At 31.0% G+C, this 23,368-nt stretch overlaps 2 protein-coding genes across 5 annotated transcripts; both read right to left on the bottom strand.

Annotated features, from left to right (window-relative positions):
* Positions 1–5,945: 5,945 nt before the first annotated feature.
* On the bottom strand, positions 5,946–7,378 carry LOC111284199 (cyclin-dependent kinases regulatory subunit 1). Of its 2 annotated transcripts, none has more exons than XM_022872921.2 (4): positions 7,238–7,378; positions 7,005–7,133; positions 6,780–6,840; positions 5,946–6,357 (listed from the first exon to the last, which is right to left on the bottom strand). In XM_022872921.2, exons 2-4 carry the CDS (start codon positions 7,055–7,057, stop codon positions 6,205–6,207), a joined length of 267 nt encoding a protein of 88 aa, XP_022728656.1. In that variant the 5' UTR covers positions 7,058–7,133; positions 7,238–7,378; the 3' UTR covers positions 5,946–6,204. The 2 variants fall into 2 exon arrangements, with proteins under 2 accessions (XP_022728656.1, XP_022728657.1); XM_022872922.2 differs by having other exon boundaries at positions 7,274–7,297.
* A 402-nt stretch (positions 7,379–7,780) lies between these two features.
* Positions 7,781–14,936, bottom strand: LOC111286350 (uncharacterized). 3 transcript variants are annotated; one of them, XM_022876262.2, is made up of 18 exons: positions 13,687–14,936; positions 13,502–13,591; positions 13,188–13,389; positions 12,985–13,093; positions 12,315–12,407; positions 12,090–12,171; positions 11,947–12,006; positions 11,814–11,866; positions 11,558–11,724; positions 10,389–10,602; positions 9,703–9,760; positions 9,530–9,586; positions 9,195–9,443; positions 8,870–8,937; positions 8,702–8,758; positions 8,513–8,606; positions 8,274–8,414; positions 7,781–8,196 (listed from the first exon to the last, which is right to left on the bottom strand). In XM_022876262.2, exons 1-18 carry the CDS (start codon positions 14,641–14,643, stop codon positions 8,086–8,088), a joined length of 2,862 nt encoding a protein of 953 aa, XP_022731997.2. In that variant the 5' UTR covers positions 14,644–14,936; the 3' UTR covers positions 7,781–8,085. The 3 variants fall into 3 exon arrangements, with proteins under 3 accessions (XP_022731997.2, XP_089617790.1, XP_089617791.1); XM_089761664.1 differs by having other exon boundaries at positions 12,084–12,171; positions 13,687–14,886; XM_089761665.1 differs by lacking the exon at positions 9,530–9,586 and having other exon boundaries at positions 13,687–14,926.
* Positions 14,937–23,368: the final 8,432 nt, after the last annotated feature.

Raw genomic sequence — 23,368 nt, 5'->3', positions numbered from 1 at the left:
GGGGCGCGCGTTGGTAAACAGTGCGACGGTGCGGCTCCAAAATGATTTTCAATTGAGATGTTCGCCTTTTTTAAAGTCCGCGCGACCGCAAAAGTATTTCGGGGATTAAATATTTTTTATTTTAAAATATAAAATATTTTAATTTTTTATTTTAATATAATTATTTAACTCACTTAATCATTTAGTTTTGATTATTTTTAATAAAATATTATATGTTTAATTTTAGAAACCAATAACAAGGGTATATAATAATTTAATATTTAATTAATTTTATATTATTTAAAATTTAATACATAATTTAATATGAGCATTATAGTAATTTTGAAATAAAATGTCACATGTTAACTTCTTTTAAAACATTCATATGGATATTTACATACTTATGATATAAAAGGTATTATAGTAATTTTAACTAATTATAATAGGATAGGCATTTTTATAATTATGATAGGATGATATTATAATAATTTTAGCTAATTATAAAAAGAGAGATATTTTTATAATTATGATAGAAATGCATTATAATAAATTTGTATACATGTCAACATCATTTTAAATAAATAAATTAGAGTTCTAGTAATTTTTATTGGAATTATTTTAATATAGTTATTGAACATTTAATAAGTAATTTAATATAAGTATTATAGTAAATTTCAAGCAAAATTTCATATGTTAAATATTTATGAAGCAATGGCAAGGGTTTTTTAGTAATTTAATATATAATTAATTTTATATTATGTTAAGATTTCATATGTAATTTAATTAAGGTACTATCGTAATTTTAAAATAAAATTTCATATGTCAAATTCTTATAAAGTAATGACAAAAATATATTAATAAATTAATGTGTGATTAATTTTATATTATATTAAAATTTAATATATAATTTAATAAATCTATTATCGTATTTTTGAAAAAAAAAAAGTCATATATCAACTTCCTATAAAGTATTAATAAAAGTATTTCTGTAATTATGATAAGAAAAGTATTATAGTAATTTTTGGTTAATTATGCAATGGTTATTTTCATAATTTTGGTGGAAGAAACATTGTAGTAATTTTAGCTAATTATAGTCGAAGGGTATTTCTATAATTATTATAGGAGGGTATTATAATATTTTTAATTAATTATAAGAAAATAACTATTTTCATAATTATAATAAAAAAGCATTATAGTAAATTTGGATACGTGACGATATTATATTAAATAAACAAAAGGTTATTATAGTAATTATCAAGGAGTTTGTTTTAATATATGTTATTGATTTTGAAACAAAATGCTACATATCAACTTTCTATTAAGCTTTCATAAGGATATTTTTGTAAATATGATAGAAAGGGGCATTATAATAATTTTGATCAATTATAAGAAGAAGGTATTTCTATAATTATAGTATAATGGCATTATAATAATATTGATCAATTATAAGAGAATAGATATTTTTGTAATAATGGTATGAAAATATTATAGTAAATAATTATAAAAGAAAGTATTTTTGTAATTATAATATGATGGCATAATAGTCAATTTCATCAAATGTTAATTTCTTATCAAGCAATTGAAAAGGTTATTTGATAATTTTTTTAGAACATTTCTTTAATTATAGTATGAGAGTATTATAGTAAATAATTATAAGAAAAAAATTATTTTCGTAATTATAATACGAAGGCATAATGGTCAATTTGATCATATGTCAATTTCTTATTAAACAATAAAAAATATATTTTGGTAATTTCTTGCGATATTATAGTAAATAATTATTACAAATGGATATTTTAATAATTATGGTATGTAAGTATGATAATCAATTTGATCAGGTGTTAGTTTCTTATCAAGCAATGAAAAAAGTATTTTGGTAATTTCATAGGAGAGGTATTATAATAAATAATTATAAAAAATGATATTTTTATAATTATGGTATAAGGGCTTAATAATCAATTTCTTTTTAAATAATGAAAATAACATTTTAATAATTTGTTAAAGATTTTTTTATGTATTGTAAAGATTTTTTTCATAAACAATTCTAATGGTACATTGAAATCTCACATAATAAATTTTTTTAGCTTGATCTCGCAGAATCACTCGCAATATTTCAAAACTCTTCAAAGAAAGACAATTAACTCTCACCATTAATATATATCTTAACTCTGAGAAATCTCAAGCACCCAAATAATATTATCCAAACATAAAGATCTCGAGCATCAACCTTTTAAGAATTTGTATAAATGTGTAGCTCTAATTTTTTTTATGATATTTTTTTTAAGTATGGTCAGAACCCAACATCATACCCGCATGTAATCTCCGCAACTCTCATATCTAGAATCTTGAGGCACAACACAAATAATGGCTTACAACTAGTTAATCAGGAGTGACACTAACCTCAAAGTATCATTCTCGAAGATTATATCTTAAGGTGCACATCCCTTAGCTTCGCATCCAGTTAGTTTTAAGCATGATGGACACTTGACATCATGTCCATGTCTCATTAAGTATTCGCATGTGTTACTCTAGCTGCAACACACTCTTCACACGTATTTTTGATCAACCATAAGGTTTTAGAGATTGATCTGTTGTGGTTTTACTAATTAAAAAAGATTAAAAAAAGATAAATAAAAAAATTTGTTAACCAAATGATTAAAATTTTTTTATTTTTATAATTTAAACATTAAATTAACAAATTTTTTATTCTCATTTTATTTTACCTTTCCTAACCAAACATTGCTTAAAATTTTACATTGGCCGACAACGTGGAAAGGAATCCGTAGGTTGCATGTGTTAAACCAACAAAAAAAAGGCCTATTTAAAAAAAAATAAAATAAAAAATCTCTAGTGACATAGATTACTTCTTGATCCAATTCAGCTAATCTGACTACTGTGTGGTTTGTCGCAACGAAAGAAGACAATGAACGGCGGCTGCGGAATGGATTTGTTGCAATTCAACTAATCTGACTATTGTGTGGTTTGTTGCAAGAAAAGCCAATCGATCGAAGAAAAAAGTTCAAAGTTCCTTGTCTTCTCTGTTACTTTTACAAGTATCTAATATTATTTTGAAAAATAATTTAAGCAAATTAATTCGGATTAAAGTACTTAAAATTTACAAATAAAATTACACATTAACAACGATGAAAATCCCTTATCAATACCAGGGATGTCAACGGTTGGATAGGAGAAGTTAAAAGTATTTTTCATTCTCAGATTTATATTTTAATATTATATTCATCTTCGTACTTATAATTAATGGATATTTTAAATTTATTTCTTTCTTATCATCAGAGGTATTTAACGAATAATGATAATCTTCATATCCATAACTTTTAAAGAAATTAAAATAAAATTTTATTAGGTAATTTTTTATAAATATTTATTAATATATTTTTTTAATAAAAATATATTAATTTTAATTAATCTAAAATAAAATTTTATATTATTTAATAAAAAATTTATTATATATAAATATATATATGTAAAATACAAGCACAGCTATAAGATGAAAATTATATTACCTGTCTTCATCTCTGTACATAATAAAAATTTAAAATTATATTCATCTTCATATTCATAATGTAATACCTATTTTTATCTCCCTCAAGTAAAAAATCAGATTCTTCATTAGATATAAGTAAAATTAATATCTCTAATTAATACGAAATCCATAAAATAGACAAATCTTTTTTTTTATTAAATTGAGCTAATCAAAAAAATATCTTGAGTTTTACTAATAGAAATAATAATTTGACATGCCAGACTATTTTGTATTTCCATATCTCATCTTATGCCGAAACTATAAAAAATTAAAATTGATATTTGATTTTATTTAGTTAGATAAATATCTCAATAAGAGAAAGTGAATTTTAAAAAAAAATTATCAAAATCAAATAAAGTTATATATCTTTTATTATTTAAAATAATAAAAAACCTTATATTTTGAACTATGAAGACTATATTGTTGTGCTTGTGTTTATTCATATTATGAGTTTTTGTTTTATATGTGTTAATTTGTATTTAAATTTTCTATATAATTGATATTGTAACAAATATCTCAAATTCTTTAAATAAAAGTTTTTTTTTAGTTTAAAAAACATTAATATCTTTGCATTAATATATAGAGAGTTTGCCCCCATTGAGAAAAAATTATGAATTCGTTCCTAAGCTGAATTGATACTTTTTCCATTTGAGAAAAAACACTTGATAGTTTTTCAAATTAAAATAAAAATCAATGATAGAGATATTTTTGTTCATACCTTGTTATTTTAAGGGAAAAAAAATAAAAAAAAAAATAATGAGAAAATGAGGTCATAGGGTGTGGAGCTGGATTGAAGTAGTTAAAAGTTACAAACAAAATTCAACGTTATAGCAGAAATCCATGATCAAATTGAAAATTTTGTTTTTAAAATGAGCTAACCAAAAAATTATCTCGAATTTTAAAAATAGAGATAATAATTTGTCGCGCGAGTCTAGCTACTATAACACTTAATACTTTTTTAAATTAAAATAAAAGTAAGTGATGGAGATATTTTTGTTAATATACTATAATTTTAAAGAAAAATAATAATACAATGAGAATGTGGGGTCATGGCGTGTGAAGCTGAATTGAAGTAGTTGAAATTTAGAAACACAATTCAATGTTAAGAGCAACAGATATCCATGATCATTAATTAATAGATAATTTTTTTTAAAATTAGGCTAACCATAAAATATCTCATGTTTTAGTAATAGAAATATAATTTATTTTTCAGAATAAAATAAAAATAAAATGATAAAGATATTTTTGTTCATATAATATAAAAATAAATGATAAAGTACATTAAAAATTAAAATATATAACTAAAAAAATAAAACATGTGATAATTTCTTAATTTACTTGTAAATTTAAAAAATTATATTTTCAATTATAAAAAGGAAACTCTTACTTCATGTCATTTTATTTTGGCTCTTATATCTTTTAATGGATTAAATCAGGTCTAAAGAGTCTTAATCGGTTGACAATCATTAAGAACAACTATTATTTAATATTTAAAATGTTGAGATTGCAAAAATTTTAAAAATGATAATTTAAATTAAAACAAATTATGTTAATTTTTTGAAGTAAAGATTTGTACATTGTAATTCGGATATGAAATTATCGATTAACTCAATAAATATAGCCCAATCAAGTTACGGTTTAATGCAAAGACTATAATTTAAAAAAAATTAATATAAGAAAAATCAACTTACACAATATGAAATTAAAAAAATTGTACACAATTTTTGTCAGATATCCAAGAGATAAAATTAAATTACTTTTTTAATTTTTTACTTATCTCTCTAACCGTTTAAAATTAGTATAAAAAAAAATCAACTTACACAAAATGAAATTCAAAAAATTTTACACAAATTTTGTCAGATATCCAAGAGATAAAAATTAAATTATTTTTAAAATTTTTTACTTATCTCTCTAACCGTTTAAATCTTAAAAAAATATGTTAAAACTTTTTTAGTTTTACTGTAAGTAATTTTTATGTTAAAAACTACTTTTAACCCTACCTCAAAACTAAATGACAAAAAAAATGCGACTTTTTAATCTGAAAGCATGATTTTCAAACCCAAACCAAAAAATCTCCTTAAGATATGTTTTTTGCAGTGAAATATATTTGATATAGAAAATCATTCTATTATCATTATATATATATAATACTTCATTATTCTATGTATATTATTTTAGATATGTTAATTAATCAATATTTTTTCATATAAAATATCAAACACTTAAAATTTCTAACTACACTTTTTAAACACTTTTCCCAATCCAATCCTTTTTCATCTATAACAGTAATGCTAAACTAATCCTAAATTATAGATAAAATCAATCACACAGCTTCAACTTAAATCAATATTGACAACACAGACACCAACAAAATAAGGCAATCTCCAAGAACAAAAGAATCACATAGAACAAAGAGAGAGAATTACATAAATCAATTAAAATTCAAGAAAAAATTTCATCCATGCTGTTTAAACATTTTTAAATGTTATATCTAAGATGCAGAGTACCAATGATATTAGATCATCAGATCAAGAAAGTAACAAGCAAGCCAAACATGAAATTCTCCATAGTATAGAACTACAACACAAAACAATCCAGAACATCCAAACTGTTTACGCAGGGCATAAACAGAAACCACTATTTTGGTTCTTCTATTTTTAGGGTAGGGATAACTAACATAATTACTTAGCAATCACATTTTGCTGGGCCTGATTCTCCTGCTGCTGCTGATAGTTGAGAGACCTCCTGAAGAGCATGATGTGTGGTTCAGGGCGATGAATAGCATAATGGACCCAACCACGACTCTGCTGTACTCCAATTGCACGCCACTCATTCTACAAAAGCATATCAACATCAACCAAATCAAACCTGGAAATCCCGAAAGCTAAATGACACAACAGCATCAACACTTTTAGCCCCAAAACAAAGGAAAAACAGTGAAAAAACACAAACCATAAGAGATATATATGTCTCAGGTTTTGTAAAGCAAAACAGAACATTTGACATTGAAAATCAATACTTCATTCATCCAAGTGCCGAAGCCAATGATATGCTGTAGCGAAAACTGGTTATTTCCATGTTCATGGTTCATGGACAATCAAACTCAGAACTCTTAACAACCATCTAAGCAAACTATTTCTCATAAAATTTTATGCAAATCGAAATTAAACAAATATTGCAATCAATTTAAAATATAAACAAAACTACATAAAAAGGTTTTTTGAGATTTCAGTAAAACCCTAAGAAACAAACATACTTCAGAGAGGAGCCGATTCTTGGGAAGAAGTTTTGCCACTTCAGGAGGAAGAACAACATGCCTGTACGGTCATCACCACCAAGAAAGGAAATTGAATAAATATAAAACAAAATCAAAATTACAAAAACAAAGAAAAAAACATTTCCCAAACCTAACGTTCTGAAAAATCGAACAGAACGAAGAAGAGATCTAAACCGGTGAAAAAGAAATGAAATTAAGTTTTACCTGTACTCATAAGTATCATCGAAGTACTTCTCAGAGTATTGGATCTGACCCATTTGATGCTCAGAAAAAAAAAAATCACTCAATTTTCTTTTTCTAATTTAGCGTCGACGTTCGATTTCAGGATTAGATCTGCAAAAACGAAGCAATTGAAGGCAGAAAAAAAAAAAAAGAGATAAAGATAAAGCAGCGAAGATTATTCGATCTTTTGTAAAATAAAAAAAAAAAAAAATTACCTATAGAGAAAAAGAAGAAGAAGAAGCGGAGCGCACCTTGAGAGAGTGAAATGAAGAGTGAAGAAGGAGAGAAGGGGAAGGATTGGGATTATTATAGAAAGAGGGCAAAGACGTAATACGATACTCCTGGAGAGGGGCAAAAGGTAAATTGAATTTCCTATTACGGGTTTTATTTGTTAAAGATACTAATTTGGCTTTAAAAAAAGAATTTTGAATTTCGAATTTGAAATTTCTCCCGCTTTTTGGATTGAATCATTCGTCCAATGAATCTTCCATTTTTTTAAAAAAATTGTTCAATGTTTTTCTCCAGGGGTTTCTCCACAACGTTCTATTTCTCTCTAGTTTTTACCCTTTCGGGTTTACGATTAATTAGATCTGACGACGTTTACTTTGCCACGTTGCGCCCAACTCCAATCTGTTATGAATTAAAATTTCTTTTAAAACAGAAAATTCTTGGCATACTCCCAACTAAAACAGAAAAGAAAAAGATACACAATCTTAATAAAAGAAATTTTCTTTTGAATAGATTGGACTAATTCGAAATAAATGAACAAAAAATTTTTGGAATATATTCAGCATAATATCAAAATTTTCGAAATACCTCAAATTAGCTTCCCCTAATTATTGGTGTATTTCGTCTCTTCCTTTTTTTTTTTTTTTGCTTTTCGTTTCTGTACTACAAACCCGAAAAGAAAAAAATGCAGTATTTAATTGACTTGTATTTCCTGTACAAACAGATAAAAGAAAAGCAACCCTGTGTACATTTAGTAGGAAAAGTCTATTTCAAAAACTAGCTTCTCCATGCTCAAAATTTCATATGCCCCATCTCAACACTGCAATGACATTAGTCATTCATTCTCTGATTTACTACTAACCAATCGAATTCCTGGGACTGGCTTCTGCAGTATTGATGTACCCTGGAAGATCATCATTTGGTAGTCTCTTTTATATTTGTTCAGCTGCAATATAGAAGAAACTTTACATTCATCAATAGATTCAAGGAAAGCAGACAGGCAGGCAGGAAATGGTGTCATACCTCCTCCTGGGTTATCTTGCTGAATCCGAATTTCTTTGTCCAGATGGATTCCGCTTCATCAGCTGCTGGAAGCACAAGGTTTTTCACTTTTAGGAAGCCAAGCAGCTTCTCAAGGCATGTGAAAAGGCATTGGAAATAACCCTGCAAATTCCAGAACGCACGTCGCCTTATCAGATGACCAAAGAAGAGCTTTGAGAGGGGAAAGGTTGTTGCCATCAGGCAGCACTAGTGACATTTACCTGCCCTTGACATTCAGTACTTGTTGCAACTAAGGGAATTTCAGCGACTTCCTTCCCAAAAATCCTAAAAATACCAGCTGACACAACCACTTGACTGCGAGATAAGAAAAAAAGCATCAGCATTCAGATATCCCCATTGTAGTAGGTAACACTGAAAAAAAAGTTAACAAAACAAAAAGTGAGTCTCACTTGACCGTTAATATTGCACAGTACATGCCACCAAAATCTTGGCCTTTGACAGTTCTCCTGCAAAACCAATTAATGATATTATTCCCAAAGCAAACTTCAACAAAGAACGACAAAATGGCAAACATCAGAAGACAACCAATAAAATACATAGGAAAAATTATTGCATACCCGTAAACCATTGATGGGATGAGATCGCCTTTACTTGATCCAGAATCACTTATAGGATCAAAGCGGTCCTAATAAAGCACAAAGGTAACATCATAAATCAATTAGTACTAAACTGGATAGTTTCCTGTTAATATCAAAGAAAGAATCCACATAAGCTGCCTACAAAAAGATGGCTTATGCCTTAGATGCACTGCAGCAACTACAAAACTTAAAAACTTATATTAATTAATGCCAGGATGCCCAGACCCTAGAGGCCCAAAACAAACAGTTTACAAAATGGATGATCAGCAGTAATTTTCTAAAGTACAAACAGAAAATTACATACATGAAAGATTGCAACAGCCTTCGAAAGCAATACTCTAGTGTTATCAGATGATGTCATTTTACCACTGAGAACCCTCCATCTTATATCAAGATTGGCCTTGCTTTCCAAACTATTGTCAGCATGCTTCTTCTTTACAACAAGCAGAGACGAGTCAGGAAGCTTCTCTTCCCCACGAACAATCAATTTCTGTAAAGCAGAATGAATTCTATTGCAATCTGTGCAACAAAACCACTTTCCTTTTGGCAACTCCTGTTGAAAACATGGCATCAATACTACTTTAAGAACAGAAAAAAATTAGGAAAAACTATGCATTGTTCAACAGAAACAAATGGCACCTTAAGGTCATCCATGTGATGATCCCTCAGACAGCCCACATGATACTCTCTCTCACACTGATAAGGAAAAAATATCGAACCAAGATGATTAAGTGTCGATAACAGAAATAGCAAATTAAGTACTTAGAAGCTTGAATTTGACAATGCAAGCACAAATAGATCCAAGAAGATACCTGATCACAAAGTATAACAGTACGAGGACCAAATCCTGACTTGCTAAAAGCATGACCTCTGCAAATATCAATAACATGTTAATAAAGAAGATGATAAATAAGGTTCAAAATGATTACACAGATAAATTAAGACAACAAAACAATGGGACCAACAAATCAAGCCTCGACGAGTGCAGCAGCAGACCATGTTGAGATCAAAAATTAGTCAATTGGCAAATAAAGACAAGTTCTGGGATCGGATTGGTAAGCAGTTTCTCAGCATTGCAGACTGTGAATTAATCAAGTAAGAAATTTTAAAAGTCTAGAAGATTTCAGGTATAGATTGTAATGTTAAATTTAACATCTTTTTGCAATTGTTAAAAAGGTAATTGCAAATATTATGTAAGACAAATGTTATAAATTTATTACAGTTAAAAGATCCACACTCTTTAAAGGATTTGGCAAATGGGTGTTTTGAGGATGAGATGAATGATTCAGGTATAGACTGCAATATTAGATTTAACATCTTTTTGAAATTTTTATATAGGTAATTGCAAATAATTTGTTAGACAAATGTTATAAACTTATTACAGTTAAAAGATCCAAACTCTTTAAAGGAGGTGGCAAAGGGAGTGTTTTGAGTATGAGATGAATGATTCATAACAACAAAGAAACATTCCAAATGGTCATGAAAGAATGAACCTGACCTGCATAGCACACACACGCTAAGAACCTCTGTCTCTGGAGTTTTGATAATACGAATGCATCTTTTTGTTATCTGTTCTATAGGATCTATTCCAGCAACTCTTCCAGCAGCTAGAGCATTGGCATTATGTTCCACAAACTTTTCCTTTTGGAAGGTATTCTGGCAATATCTACAGTGCCAAGTACCGGTTGGAATGCTTGGTAGAGAAACACACTCTGCAATCAGCCAGTAGTAAATCATGAGTCCAACAGGAATCTATACAATAACAAACAAGTACTGACCGAAGTAACTCAGATATTAAGCATTCTGTTTGAATGGAAAAACATGGATTGTGATGCCAAGAGCAAGAAGAGTGCATTTCTGAATATTTCATTTATTTTAAATGCAAAAGAATGCATTGCCAAGTGTTGTAAAAGGCACAAAATGCAGTCTAAACAACCCAAGGCATGAGGCGCATTCTAGGCAACCCAAGAGAAACACAAAAATACAACATAACCAAGATTAAGTAATAAAAATGGCTACAAGATGGTAATAAACACTCACCTCTCAATACAAAGTTAAGTTGCAAGGAAAGGTAACAGGGTAAGGGGGGAAAGGAGGAGAAAAAACAGTCCCACATCAAGAGCAAGTTAGGTTCACATATTTATCACTCCCTAGAATACTAAAAATCCATAAATATTCAATTTCACTTTGCAATATCATTAACAACATAGGTACTTCAAGTAATTGGAACATGCCCCTAGAACACAATTTGGCCTTCACTAGCGCCATTCTGTTAAGAAATGCATAACGGCCAACTAAGAGCAAAAGTCATAGTCCTCAACTTCAAGGTAACAGATTACAAGACAAAAAAGAAGAAAAGGATTAGAATAAAAACACAATAAAATAACAGCAGGCACTAAGATAAATTGTTCATGAAGTTTGGAATTTGATAAGGGCATTAATCAGAAAAGTTCAGAATTTAGTAATGGTTTGACATTCCAAAAATATCAGAGACGTCATGAAGGTTGGGAGTCAAAAACCACAAGGAATCATTTACTGTACGGTAGAGTTACTTTCTTTACTGCTATTGTTTAAATGTATCCAGCCGATCAATGATAAATACAATCAATTGCAGCCAGAAAAGTTTCCAATAACACACAATATTCAATGAAAAAGTTGAAAACTGACCTTTGTGAAAAGCCCTTGGACATGTATCGCAACACAATAGATTCCCTCCATCCAAACAGATGCTACATAGGTCATCATTCTCATTTGTAGAGACCTTCCGATTTTTCAACAGGGATATTGACAATTCATGGAGAGATACTCCATTTGATGTGTAAATGTGTTGAAAACTGTAAACAAAGTAAGGACATGTCAAAAACACACTAACTTTTATAGATATATACACGAGTTGTGGCTCAGTAGTATAACAGAGACTTACGGCTTGCGACGAGTTGCCCAACCAGCATGAGCTTCAAACTGTGAAGGGCTTATCTGCTCATTTAACAAAATGAAAATAAAAAATCTGACAGAACTTACGAAACAACTTCATTGGGGAAAAACAAAAAAGGTACCTCTGAATTGCAGCATGTGCAAAGTATTCCAAATCCCCTTTTATAACCAACAAGCATTTTCTGACACACATCAAATCACCACTTAGAAAGGACGTATCTAGTTAAAATAGACAAAATTTATTCTAAAATATACTCATGCCAACCTGTCCACAAACAAAATACCCTAGTTCAGCTCCATCTGGCAACCCATTTTCTTCAAATACCAATTTATGCATCCGTAGATCCCTTTGAAAGCAGTATCAAAGAGATTAACATGATATATAATGTCAATAAAAAGAATTATGCCAAAAGTAACTACATCAACTATATACAACAGAGCAAATGTCAAACAGGCCAACAGAATATATAAACACAAAAATGATACTTACTTTCTAGTTACTCTTCCTTGACTCTTAGTTTGTGATGAGCTGCATTTCAAAGCACTGATAGGTGACTTTGAAACCACAGTTGGTTTGGGTGTTCTGAAAAAAAATCAAACAAAAAGAAAATAACATTTTAAAATAAAGGGGGTGAATGAGTTAAACTTTAAGAGAAATATCCTATCTTTGATCCTGCAGAATAAAGTCGTGAAAGTAAAAGCAATGCACCGACTTTCTGTGTGCATTTGCATCTATAAGTTGCTAGCATACAAATTATATAAGCAGCAAACATAAGTTCTAGTTAACATTCACACAAAGTTACTGCTCTTTATTATCAGCAACAAGCATAAAAACACCATAAAACTCTTAAGTTTGACAAGAATTGATACCAAAATTTTAGCATCTGCTGACAAAGAAATGTGAAGCAACCAAGGAAAAACAACATGGTAATATGCCACAAAAACAGTACCGGACAAGAAGTTCCAATATAGGACAAAATTGATAGGATATTCTTTTCTGTCTTCCAAACTCAGAAGAGAAAGTATATTCCTATTCTTATTACTGATCTAACAAGGCCAAATCATAAAATTTTTGGGTTTAGTACAAGTTAATGATTCTGAACAAATTATTACAAAGGTGAACCAAAAAACACAGACTAGAAACGCAGAACAAACCATACCTATAAGTAGCATCAGCCACCTCAGTTGAGCTCTCTTGAGACTCTTTTACATCCAGGCATGAATTACATAGAATCATAGGTTTCCCGGAGCCAGCTCCAGTAATAGACTCTACAATAATAAAAGGCAAACAACGTTAAACTGTCTGGACAAACACCAATGAAAATGACAAAACATGTACATATAACAGAAATGTAAAACCAACCTCTGCAGTTCAAACAAAAGCTGGATTTCTTCATGGAAGAACCAATCACCGTTTGAAGAGCATTCTCCAACGTGGTCAATGAATTATCTTTGCACGCATTCATTACATCACGCAGGGTATGCCCATTCTCCAGGTAAATATACTCTGCTGGACGTTTGTTTGAGCTACCTGCATGAATCTCATATAAGGTCGGGGTAACAGCCTACACTCACAATAAAACATCCGAAAAAGCAACATTAGGGTATTCGGAAATTTGCAAAATAAGGCATCATAAGAAAATAGGTTAATAAATAAATTAATAAAGAAGCCCTTACTTTAAGCCCCTTGCAAGCACTGCAAAAACACAGTATCCCAGAGCCACTGATTATTCCTCGAAGCCCATTACTCCCTGAAGCTCTTGTAACCTACAATAATGGAAACATTCAGGAACCAAGATTTTCAAAATAGAGGAGCAAGATGTCCAAACATTTCACCTACAGAAAATTTTCCAGAACCATACCTTTGAGCTTCGTAAATACCCCACATTTACTCCTTCAAGCATACCTGAATCGAGAAGATCCCTTAACTTTGTCGGGAAACTTCTCACAAACTTAGGAGACACATTCGTTTCGGGCATCATTGGACTATCCACAATTTCAACTCCACTATCATGGCCACCACTTTTCACATTACTCACATCCACAACAACGGCATTTCTCACAGAAGTTTCCTTCACTGTCTCCACCTTCGGTTTCAACAAGGATCGAGTAAACCTCCGTAGAGGCTTCTCTTCCTTCACCATTTCCTCTATCTTGCTATCATCCTGGCAACGAACCAAAACCGGCATTCCCAATTCCCCTTTTCTGGACTCACTTTTTATCATCAAATCCACCTTTCCCTTATCTTCTTCTACATTCTCCGTTGCATTTTCCAATTCACTTTCCTTCTCGCTAATGTTGACATCCATTTTCGATTCCTTATCTTCCTCCTTCAGTTTATCTTCTTGGGAACCTATTACCGTGATTTCAGCTTCACCTTTTTCCTTCCCTTCCTTGTCAACCTCATCTTCACACATTGGTTCAATAACCCCATCTTTAACTTCCTCTTCCTTTTCCAATTCCACCCTTTTTGACTCCTCTTCTTCACAACCAACAACCTCTCTCTTCGGCTCTTCCACATCTACAACATCGCTTTCCGCCTCTTCTTCACTCATCAAATCCACCGATTCCTCCACAACCATCACAGATTTCTCCGAATCACTCTTATCTTTCTCAACCTTAGATTCTTCCTTCAATTTCTTGTTCCTTCTGTTACCTGGGCTCCAAACCGGTTTATTCTGGGCCTTCGTAGACCGAGTCCGCCCCAACGACCCGCAGATCTCTGCTTGAACCTTCAAAGCAAACTCGAATTCACGCTTCACACCAGTCCTTACCTGAGATAGCACCACGAAATCCTCCGCATCCGTACCGTTCGCCATATAATTTAAATAAAAAGAAAAAACAAACAAAACCGAAGATCAAGTCAAAAACCCTAGAGAGACTTCGTTTACAGAAACAAATCAAAAGAGATTTTGAAATACATGCATGGAGATGAATCGCCAAAAGGAATTTTTGAAGCGTCTTTGGGATTTCGTGAAGAGTAAATGAAAAGAAGGTTAAAAAAATTAGGGTTTTGTTTTGTTTTGGTTTTGTTTGTTTCGCGGATTGGTAGAACAAAGACTATGGGGTTTCTTTGATAAGGGAAAAAAACAGGAAAAGGGCGAGGAAGGAGGAAGAGAGATTCATGCGACAACCTTTGTAGTTGTCGAATGACGAAACTAGCCCTTACGTATCGACGTTATCTTTTAGTTTGTCTAACGGGTCACGTATTTTTATTATTTTCATTTGGTCCCCGTAATTTTTTGTTTTGCGTTGGGAAACCCTTCTATTTGGGAACTTTGTAAATTAAAATAGGTTGTATTGATTTATTCATGGTATAATAGCATATTTGGCCTTAATCCTATAATCTTTTTTAAATTATTATGATTCAATGGATTTCAACTCAAGTAGGCAATATATTATTTTCTCAAATTTTTTATAAGATAGAAGTGTGGCATCATATATTAACTTGATCTAAGTTCAGATTGTATTTTTTATTTAGGCGACAATGAAGAAAAAATTACTTGTTCGTAGTAATAAGTGATATATCAAACTATAATTAAAATTTTAAATGGTAATATATCTTAAATTATAGCTAGTAACATAGCTTCAAAAGAGACTAAACAAGTGATAATTAGAAGATGCAATTTGATTTTTCAATACACAATTTTAAACGATATCACTTTAGTTGAAATGTAACTTAAAAAAAAAAAAAACAAAATAAAGCAAACCTCTTTTAAGATTATGGTTAGCATTTGTCCTTAATCCATGTGATTGGTAAACCATCATTCAAATCTGTAAACTTTGCTTGAAGAGTTCTTGAATTATCATTGGAATATCCAACTATAATTTGAGAGATTAATTAGCTTAATAAGATTATTTAAATGTTAATTAAAAAATCTCATTTATTAATCAATGTCATGTATTTAATGAAAATGAAACATATGTCAACAATAACAAGATATGTTCACAAGATATAAACATTTATATGAAACATTGGAGACTTATTATTGCTATAAACAACTATTTCAAATTTATGGATAACAGTTTATTTTTCATTATGACTAGACAAGAGCATTATAACTTAGTAATCCCTTCCACTAGAAATGACTATAAATAGAACATTTTTTAAGCATCAATGACATCCAACAATCATCATTACTCTATTTTAAATCATTTTAAGTTATCTATTTAGCAAATTAGGTTATTTATTTACTTTTTGTTGCAGCTATCATTTTCTCATCTCTCAAATCACTCTATGTTTCACTTGAAGCATTTCATCTATTATGTATTTATTCATTTAGTATTAATAAAGTCTTATTTACTTCAATATTTACTCTGTTTTGAACACCTAAAAACATAATATAGTCAAATCTTATTTTGTTTATCTTTATATCTCATTTCTAATTGTTAGCACCAACTTAATCTCATATCAAGTTCCTGTCAAAATAGTTACATTTAACAATTTTGGGTTGAGTCATATTATGAATTTACTTAAAGCCCAACAAGGAGAGTCATTGACCATTTATTCGTCGACAAAATCTATGGTTGGCAGCCCAACTAGCATCCAGCGGGTTCTGACCCAACCCGACCCTATAGGATCAAATTTTTTTTTTTTAAATTGAGTTTTGAGTCGATCGAATTAGGTATTATTAAAGAAAAATCAAGGTCGAATCAGGTTCAGGTTTTAAGTAAACCTAATCCGACCTGACCTGATATTATTATATAAAAATTATTTTTTAATTTTTTATTTATATATATTTATATTTAAAAAAATAATATTTTATTAATTTTTAATTGGATCAAGTACGGTTTATATAAGATCGAAATCGGGATCGAGTTCGACTATGAAAAAAATAAAAAAAAATTTGGGGTTGGGTTCGGGTTTTATAATTATAAAATCAGATTGAATTTGAGACGAGTAAAAATCCGTCTCAATCCGATCTGTTACCAACCCTAACAAAAACAAATCCATTAACAATTGGTGACTCCGTTCCATTCTCTCACAAAGTGCCACAACACACATAGTAAAATCCTCTTCAATACCTTTCAAAACAAGAGAAAGGTTTACATTAAACAATTACATTACATAAAGCATATATCTTTTTCATTTAAATTATGTCATATAATTACATTATTAAAAAAAATAATTATTTATTGCATATCGCATATGATAATTAAAATGGTAAATATTTATTTTAATAGATTAATTAATTATTTTAAAATAAATAAATAATTTTGTTCCAATAATGTGATTATGTTACATGATTTAAATGAAATGGATATATAATGATAAAAGGTAATTGTTTCACATAATCATTTTTCTCAAAACAAATATAAGTTAATACATTAATTTAGTAAATTCACAAAAGATGTAAAGATCAACCACTAAAGAATTAAAATGCACTTCATACAACATTTTGAAGAATTGAAAAATAGACTCAAGGTATTCTATACCTCAAACTAACCAAAAAATGCTAAATAAAGTTATCATGAAAATTTCAAGCTGGTAATTACAATAAAGAAAACATGCAATGACTTTTTAGCAAATATTTAAAAATACGTAAGAATGAAAACACAATAAAATTACAACTCCACTACTGTAGGGGCATTATCGTCCAATGATGAAATTCGGAGAGTAATCCAAACTTAATTCTCTGCTCCTCGTTTTATAAAATTTTTTTGAAACTCGCGAATTTTCGCGGCTGAGCCAATAAACCTTTTTCCACCAATCAGATTTCGCCAAATATTTTTGCGAGAGCTTTAAGATTCTGCTGAGCTAATACCATAACATAGAAAGACACGTAGCCGACATGCCTTTAAAGCGCGTGACGTTTACATCATTGCTCATGGCTCCGGCTGCTTCCCTCTACAGCTTCGTCTCGTGCTGCCATTGGCTGGAGTTACGTGTTATTTTATGGAATTGAATGTCAGGGAAACGTCTTTTACCCCCGTTAAGGCGGCGCGTGAGATAAAATAATGGATTATGCCTACGCTTTATGTTGGGAAAAAATGTTAATATTGTCAAATGACAACATTTTGGAGTGAAAATGAGAATTTTTAAAAAGGATGGCGGGAAAGGAAAATGGAGTGCCACGTGGCTATTAATTTTATAGCCGTTAGTGGATTTAAAATTTTGGAATTTGACCGCTATAAAAAATAGTACTACATTTCAAATATTGGTATAAACAAAGGAAAATTGGATTGGGCTTCGTTGATTCAAATTGAGTATTTTTTTTAATAAAAGTTTAAGTGAAGAGAGAATATTTTGTTTTACGATTTAATTACATAGTAAATTTTAATGAAAATTTATATTAAAAATTAAGATTTAATTTAATATTGAAATTTCCCATAACTAGTGAAATTTGATGTAAGAAATTCAAAAAATGACATGAAAGCGTAAGGGGATTAGTTTATGTGATATTACTATTAGCAAGGTTACTTTAGAATTTTTTGATTAAGGGTGATCCAAACGAGAAGCAAGGAATTATAATTTGCTAGGAAAAGTTACCCCATCATACACAGTTTTGTTAAAAACTATTTTTGGCACTAATAGTTGTTTAATTAAGCACACTAATTGTCGAATTTTGTTGATAAGGATCTCCTCATACATTTTTGCTTTTTATGTTTTTGAAAGCCGAAAACAATACTATAACGGATAATGTTACATATTCATATTTCATATACATAAATTGTTGCATGTATATAAACTTTCTGATAGCAAATACGTCAAGAACAAAGAATCTAAATGTCATTTTTTGGCAAGGTAAAAGACAATACCCCTTTTGTTTTTGAAACTAGAGACAATATATTTATGTCCTTTGCCTGGCAAACTGCCGGGCTCCTTCTTCTGGCTCATTCATATTAGTTATGGGCCACACCTTGGTAGCTTTGAGAACCATGAAAGTCGACTCTCAGTATGGTTATACTTTTACTTAGAGATGTTAAATGGGCTTCACAGTCTATGAGATCGCCCAATTTAATACAATGTGGATGTGTTTGGTATGATTTATTGATATAATTATAGATTAAGTATGGCTTTTATATTTGTATCATATTGAGTTTAGGAGTTTTGCATCTATTGGGCATATAAGTTGTGTCATACTTGCTCAATCAATTAAAGGCTAGCAACAACATGTAATACATGAGTTAATACATTATGATATATAAATATTAATATGCCGTGTCATATAAATTTATAAATTGTTATAAATAAATTTAATCTCTCAATTCTTAAGTTGTATTTCATTATGTTTATGTTAGCACTTAGGTAACAATTTCAAGTGCCAATTTTACCAAAACCAATGCATAGGCAAGTGAGATCTAACCCAATTCACAAATATCTTTAGCAATGTGAAAAAAAAAAGAGTGAGGTATTCATTAATATTTGAGATTATTATTACTTATAGAACAAAAAATCGTATGATACAATTGGGGTTGAATCTCTAAATATATATATATATTATATTTTCATATTGTTTCGAGTGGGATTGGGGTATCACAATGATAGCTATGAGAACCATTAAAGTTGACTTGAACTTAGGTGAAGGAAATTGTGGGACTTGACAAAAAGTTTTAGGTTCAAATCAGATATTGCTCCTGTTGCATAAAAGTATAGTCTTTTTTAACTGTTGTATGTCACCAAATATAATCATGGTCCTATATAAAAAAGCATCTTTCGGCGATACCATGGAATAAACCCATCACATGCTTTAAAAAGTTCTCTCCAGCCATTAGCCATCGTATCAAAAATATGGTATCACCCATGAGTTATAACCAAACTAATTTCTTGTTTTCTGTCATTATCATGACGCTTTTATCGAAACATGCTCTAAATTGATGATCAGTTTGATATTAAGAAGTTACTTACGAAATTTAAAGTCTCTAACTAAAGTAGCTGGCTCGTTTTTTTGGATCCAGTGAGAGTGGGTCCTGTTGAAAGCTAAGTTAGTGAACTTATGAAATTGTTAAAGACAAAAAGCTGATCAGGGGATTTTAGAATTAGAACATGTTCCGACACTTAAATCAATGAATTATAGAAGAGAAGGAAGTAGGTTAAGGAGTTTTACATGCTTACAACTCCCTTTTATATTTCACAAGTGATGTCGTGATTGTCTATACAAGGGACATGTCTGCCTTGAAATCATGTATGATGCCTTCAAATCATGCGTGAGGCCTCGTGTAAATCATGTGTTAGTGTTGATAACATGGCTCAAACATATTTCTGAGTAGAGTTAACATATGGTTTTTAGAAGAGGAGCCAGAAACAGATAGAGACGTGTTGATTTAAAATTCTACTGATAAGACAATCGGAATATTTCTGATTTTAAGCATGATCACAGGCTTAAAAGCCCGCTCTTCCACTTTCTATTGTCTGCGTGCTCCAAATTGAACTTTGGAACATTCAGCACTGTTGGATGGAATTGGTCAGGTTCAATATCTTTCTCAGGAAAATAAAAAAATCCAATATCTTTGATAGTCAGGTGTCTTTGTCTAATATACCAACAAATAATAATAAAAAAGTTGAAACCACCACATCCTCAACAACTCATTTTCTAATTAACAGAAAGGCCATTAATGCTGTCTGCAAGATGCCTTTTCTGCTGCCCTTTAGGCCCGTGCTTGAGATAGCAAGAAAGGGCAGAAATGATGGATGCTTGCCTACTTTTTCTTGCTGTTGAGTTTGCTTTCATGGTCTTGAAAGGCGGAGAAACGCAAAGGCAGTGTCATCTGCTCTAACATCAATTCCTATTAGTGTTCAGAGTTTGGAGCTTCCTGTTCTGTTTGGTAATGAATTATGAGCTTTGCAGGATCTTAACAAAATCAGGAGCCCAGCTTATATATCCTTTTTTATGCGAGTCTTTTTAAGTCTTTACATTGTAAGAGTTAATGCTTGTTGAATGTTAGCACTGTCATGCTATACTTCTGGCCTATAGGCTGAATTGTTTCTTCAGGTTTCAACTCAAGGGGGAGATATAGAAGGCCTAATTTTCAAGTTGGCAAGAGTATGGGGTTAGAACTTGATTGCCAGGTGAAAAAAGAAATCTTGAAAGTTGAACATAGTTGTAGTCTGTGGAACTGTGAAAAGGCTGTGATGCTTGACAGGATTAACAGAGTCCTCGAAATGCTGAGGTTAATTAGGGTTTGAAATCAGTTACACTTATCTAGTAATACAAGATATACCATTGCCACCTGGGGGTATGTATAACTTCAGTACTTTTTAATGTTTAATTACTCATAATTAAGTACTTCGATGTGGGTCGTATCTGTAAAATCATGATCGATGTCTCAAAAAATACCACATTAAAATAATGGACTGATTATGTGCATGTGCAGTGTTTCCAACCTTTTTATTTAGTGGGTTGCATGGAGTTTGAGTTCTTAGCCATATCCCATTAGCACAATGGAGCTGCTGGTAATAATAATAAACTAAACAGGAAGGATCAGCAGCCTAAACAAAATGAGCTGTGCCGTACATTTATTTTGGAGGACTAAAAGGTCTAACATTAGGCTGCAAATCAATAGAACGATTTGGATTCGGAAATATCAGATAAACTATCATTTTTTCATGATTTTTGTATGGTGCATACAGCTTGCTTGTTAAATTCTGATACATCCAGGAGTTACGGAACCAAAATCACAAATGCAAAGACCCCAAACCATTGCTTTGCTTATTTCATATAAACATGAACTAAGATAATATGAAAAGAGAAAAGAAGAAAAAACAGAGAAAAAGTAAAACAAAGATTAGCAAAATAGAAAACTAACTCTTGGCTATGCTGCAGATAATACTTTGTAACCTTTTTCCAATGATCTAAGCACATGACACAGAGAGAAGTCGAACTGCCAAAGGATTGAAGTTGCCCTGTGGTAGAAACCAGCCCTTCAGTGAAATCTGATTGCCATAGAAAAACCCAGTTTCTCCAATCACGTGAAGTGAAGAGATAAGAGATCATCCTCAACTAAAAGTGCATGCCAAAGGATTATAGTTGCCCTGTGGGGGAAAGGCTCCTGGAAGAGTAGAATTCAACCAAACCCTTTTCCCCCATCATATCAAATTCATAACCTGGATATTTATACTCTGCCACCTCCCACCATGCTGAAAAGACCCGCTAGGCCCTTTGGATCTGTTGCCAAGTTTGTTGGGTGGGGGTGGACCATGACTAAGTGAAATAACTAGCAATCATAATCCTGAATGGCTTCTATCTTGCTGAGGATGATGTATGTGAGGACAGCTATATATAAGACAGAAACAATGTGTGATTATTTGAATTGTGGGTTTCTTCTCCCCTTGGTTTACCAAAATGAAATAACGGCATCTTCCAAGGGATATGCGACGACCAACTCCATTGCTCCACATTTGGTGACCACAACTTTAGTCCTTTTTGGCCTAATTCTTTTGCATATTTTCCCTGCTGTACCAATAAAATAGTAGTATGCTTCAACTTTGACACCCTCCCACGCGCTACACGCATTGTTTGATCGGATTCATCTTGATTCTTGCTTCTAATGAGGACTCGATGAACGTGTCAGATGTGAGTAGCGCGTGGTTTTTAGCTGCTTAACATGCTTTACCTCAAAATACTTTGCTTGGATGTGGATTTTACTTTATCCCCATTAGTTCTTTAGCTAAAGCATATATATTGTTTTTCATTGTTATTGCAAAAGGAGGGGGAAAGGGAAGATGCCAAGTAAAAATTCCATCCAATTGATGGCGTAATGCATAATTTTGAATTAAAATTTAGCAGATTTTGATGTCATGTGAAGATCACCAGAGAAGGGAATGAACAAGAATATTGGAGTTAGAATGGAAAGATTATGATACTAACTCTAAGGTCAAAACCAATTGAATATAAATAAAATTTGTTTGTTTAATTAACAAATCTTGAATGTTGTTCGTGATTATTTATTAAATTTAATAAATGAAAAAAATTAAATCTATTTATGAATTATTCGTCAAAAGTTCTATTTAATTATACTTCACTTAACTCTAATTATATACTATGGATTAAGTAATACATAGTCTCCTATCTCCTTTGTTTAATTTCAATGTGGACTGTCTCATAAAAAAGTGTGAACTGTGGTGACATTCGATGAAATTTAATTGTTTATCAGCGTATGGTTTTGTCTGCTAATAGTAAGAGGATAGCCTAAACAAGTACTGGAATCACATTCAACAACCTGTCAAGCCACAGCATTTATAGCATGGATTCCGTATTAAGTTTTAATGTTTCATGAATGAGTTTATCCTCCTATCCATATTCCATAATAAAGTTCAAGTGAGGGTGGCTTAGGAATTACTTAGAGGTGAAGCAAGAACCATGAAGGAAGGTAGGAGCCTTAAGTTTCCCTGGAAGATCACTACAGATAGAAAAGAAAGTAAGCCAGCAGGAGGATCAAACTCAGTTCCAAGAATCATAATCTTGAAAATATCAGCTTCTAAATTTATTGGTTCCCGTGTTAATGACTTCATATTTTTGTGGCATATGTGATACACTTCAAAGAATCCTTTCTCCTTTTGGTTACAAAATTTTACTGCCAATTTTTTAGAGGTTAGAGCATCAG

Source organism: Durio zibethinus, chromosome 6, assembly GCF_047325235.1.
Source record: "Durio zibethinus cultivar Kanyao isolate XHJ-2024 chromosome 6, ASM4732523v1, whole genome shotgun sequence".
Taxonomy (NCBI): domain Eukaryota; kingdom Viridiplantae; phylum Streptophyta; class Magnoliopsida; order Malvales; family Malvaceae; genus Durio; species Durio zibethinus.
Note: the sequence above shows the minus strand (reverse complement) of the source record. Positions and strands in the feature narration are given on the sequence as shown.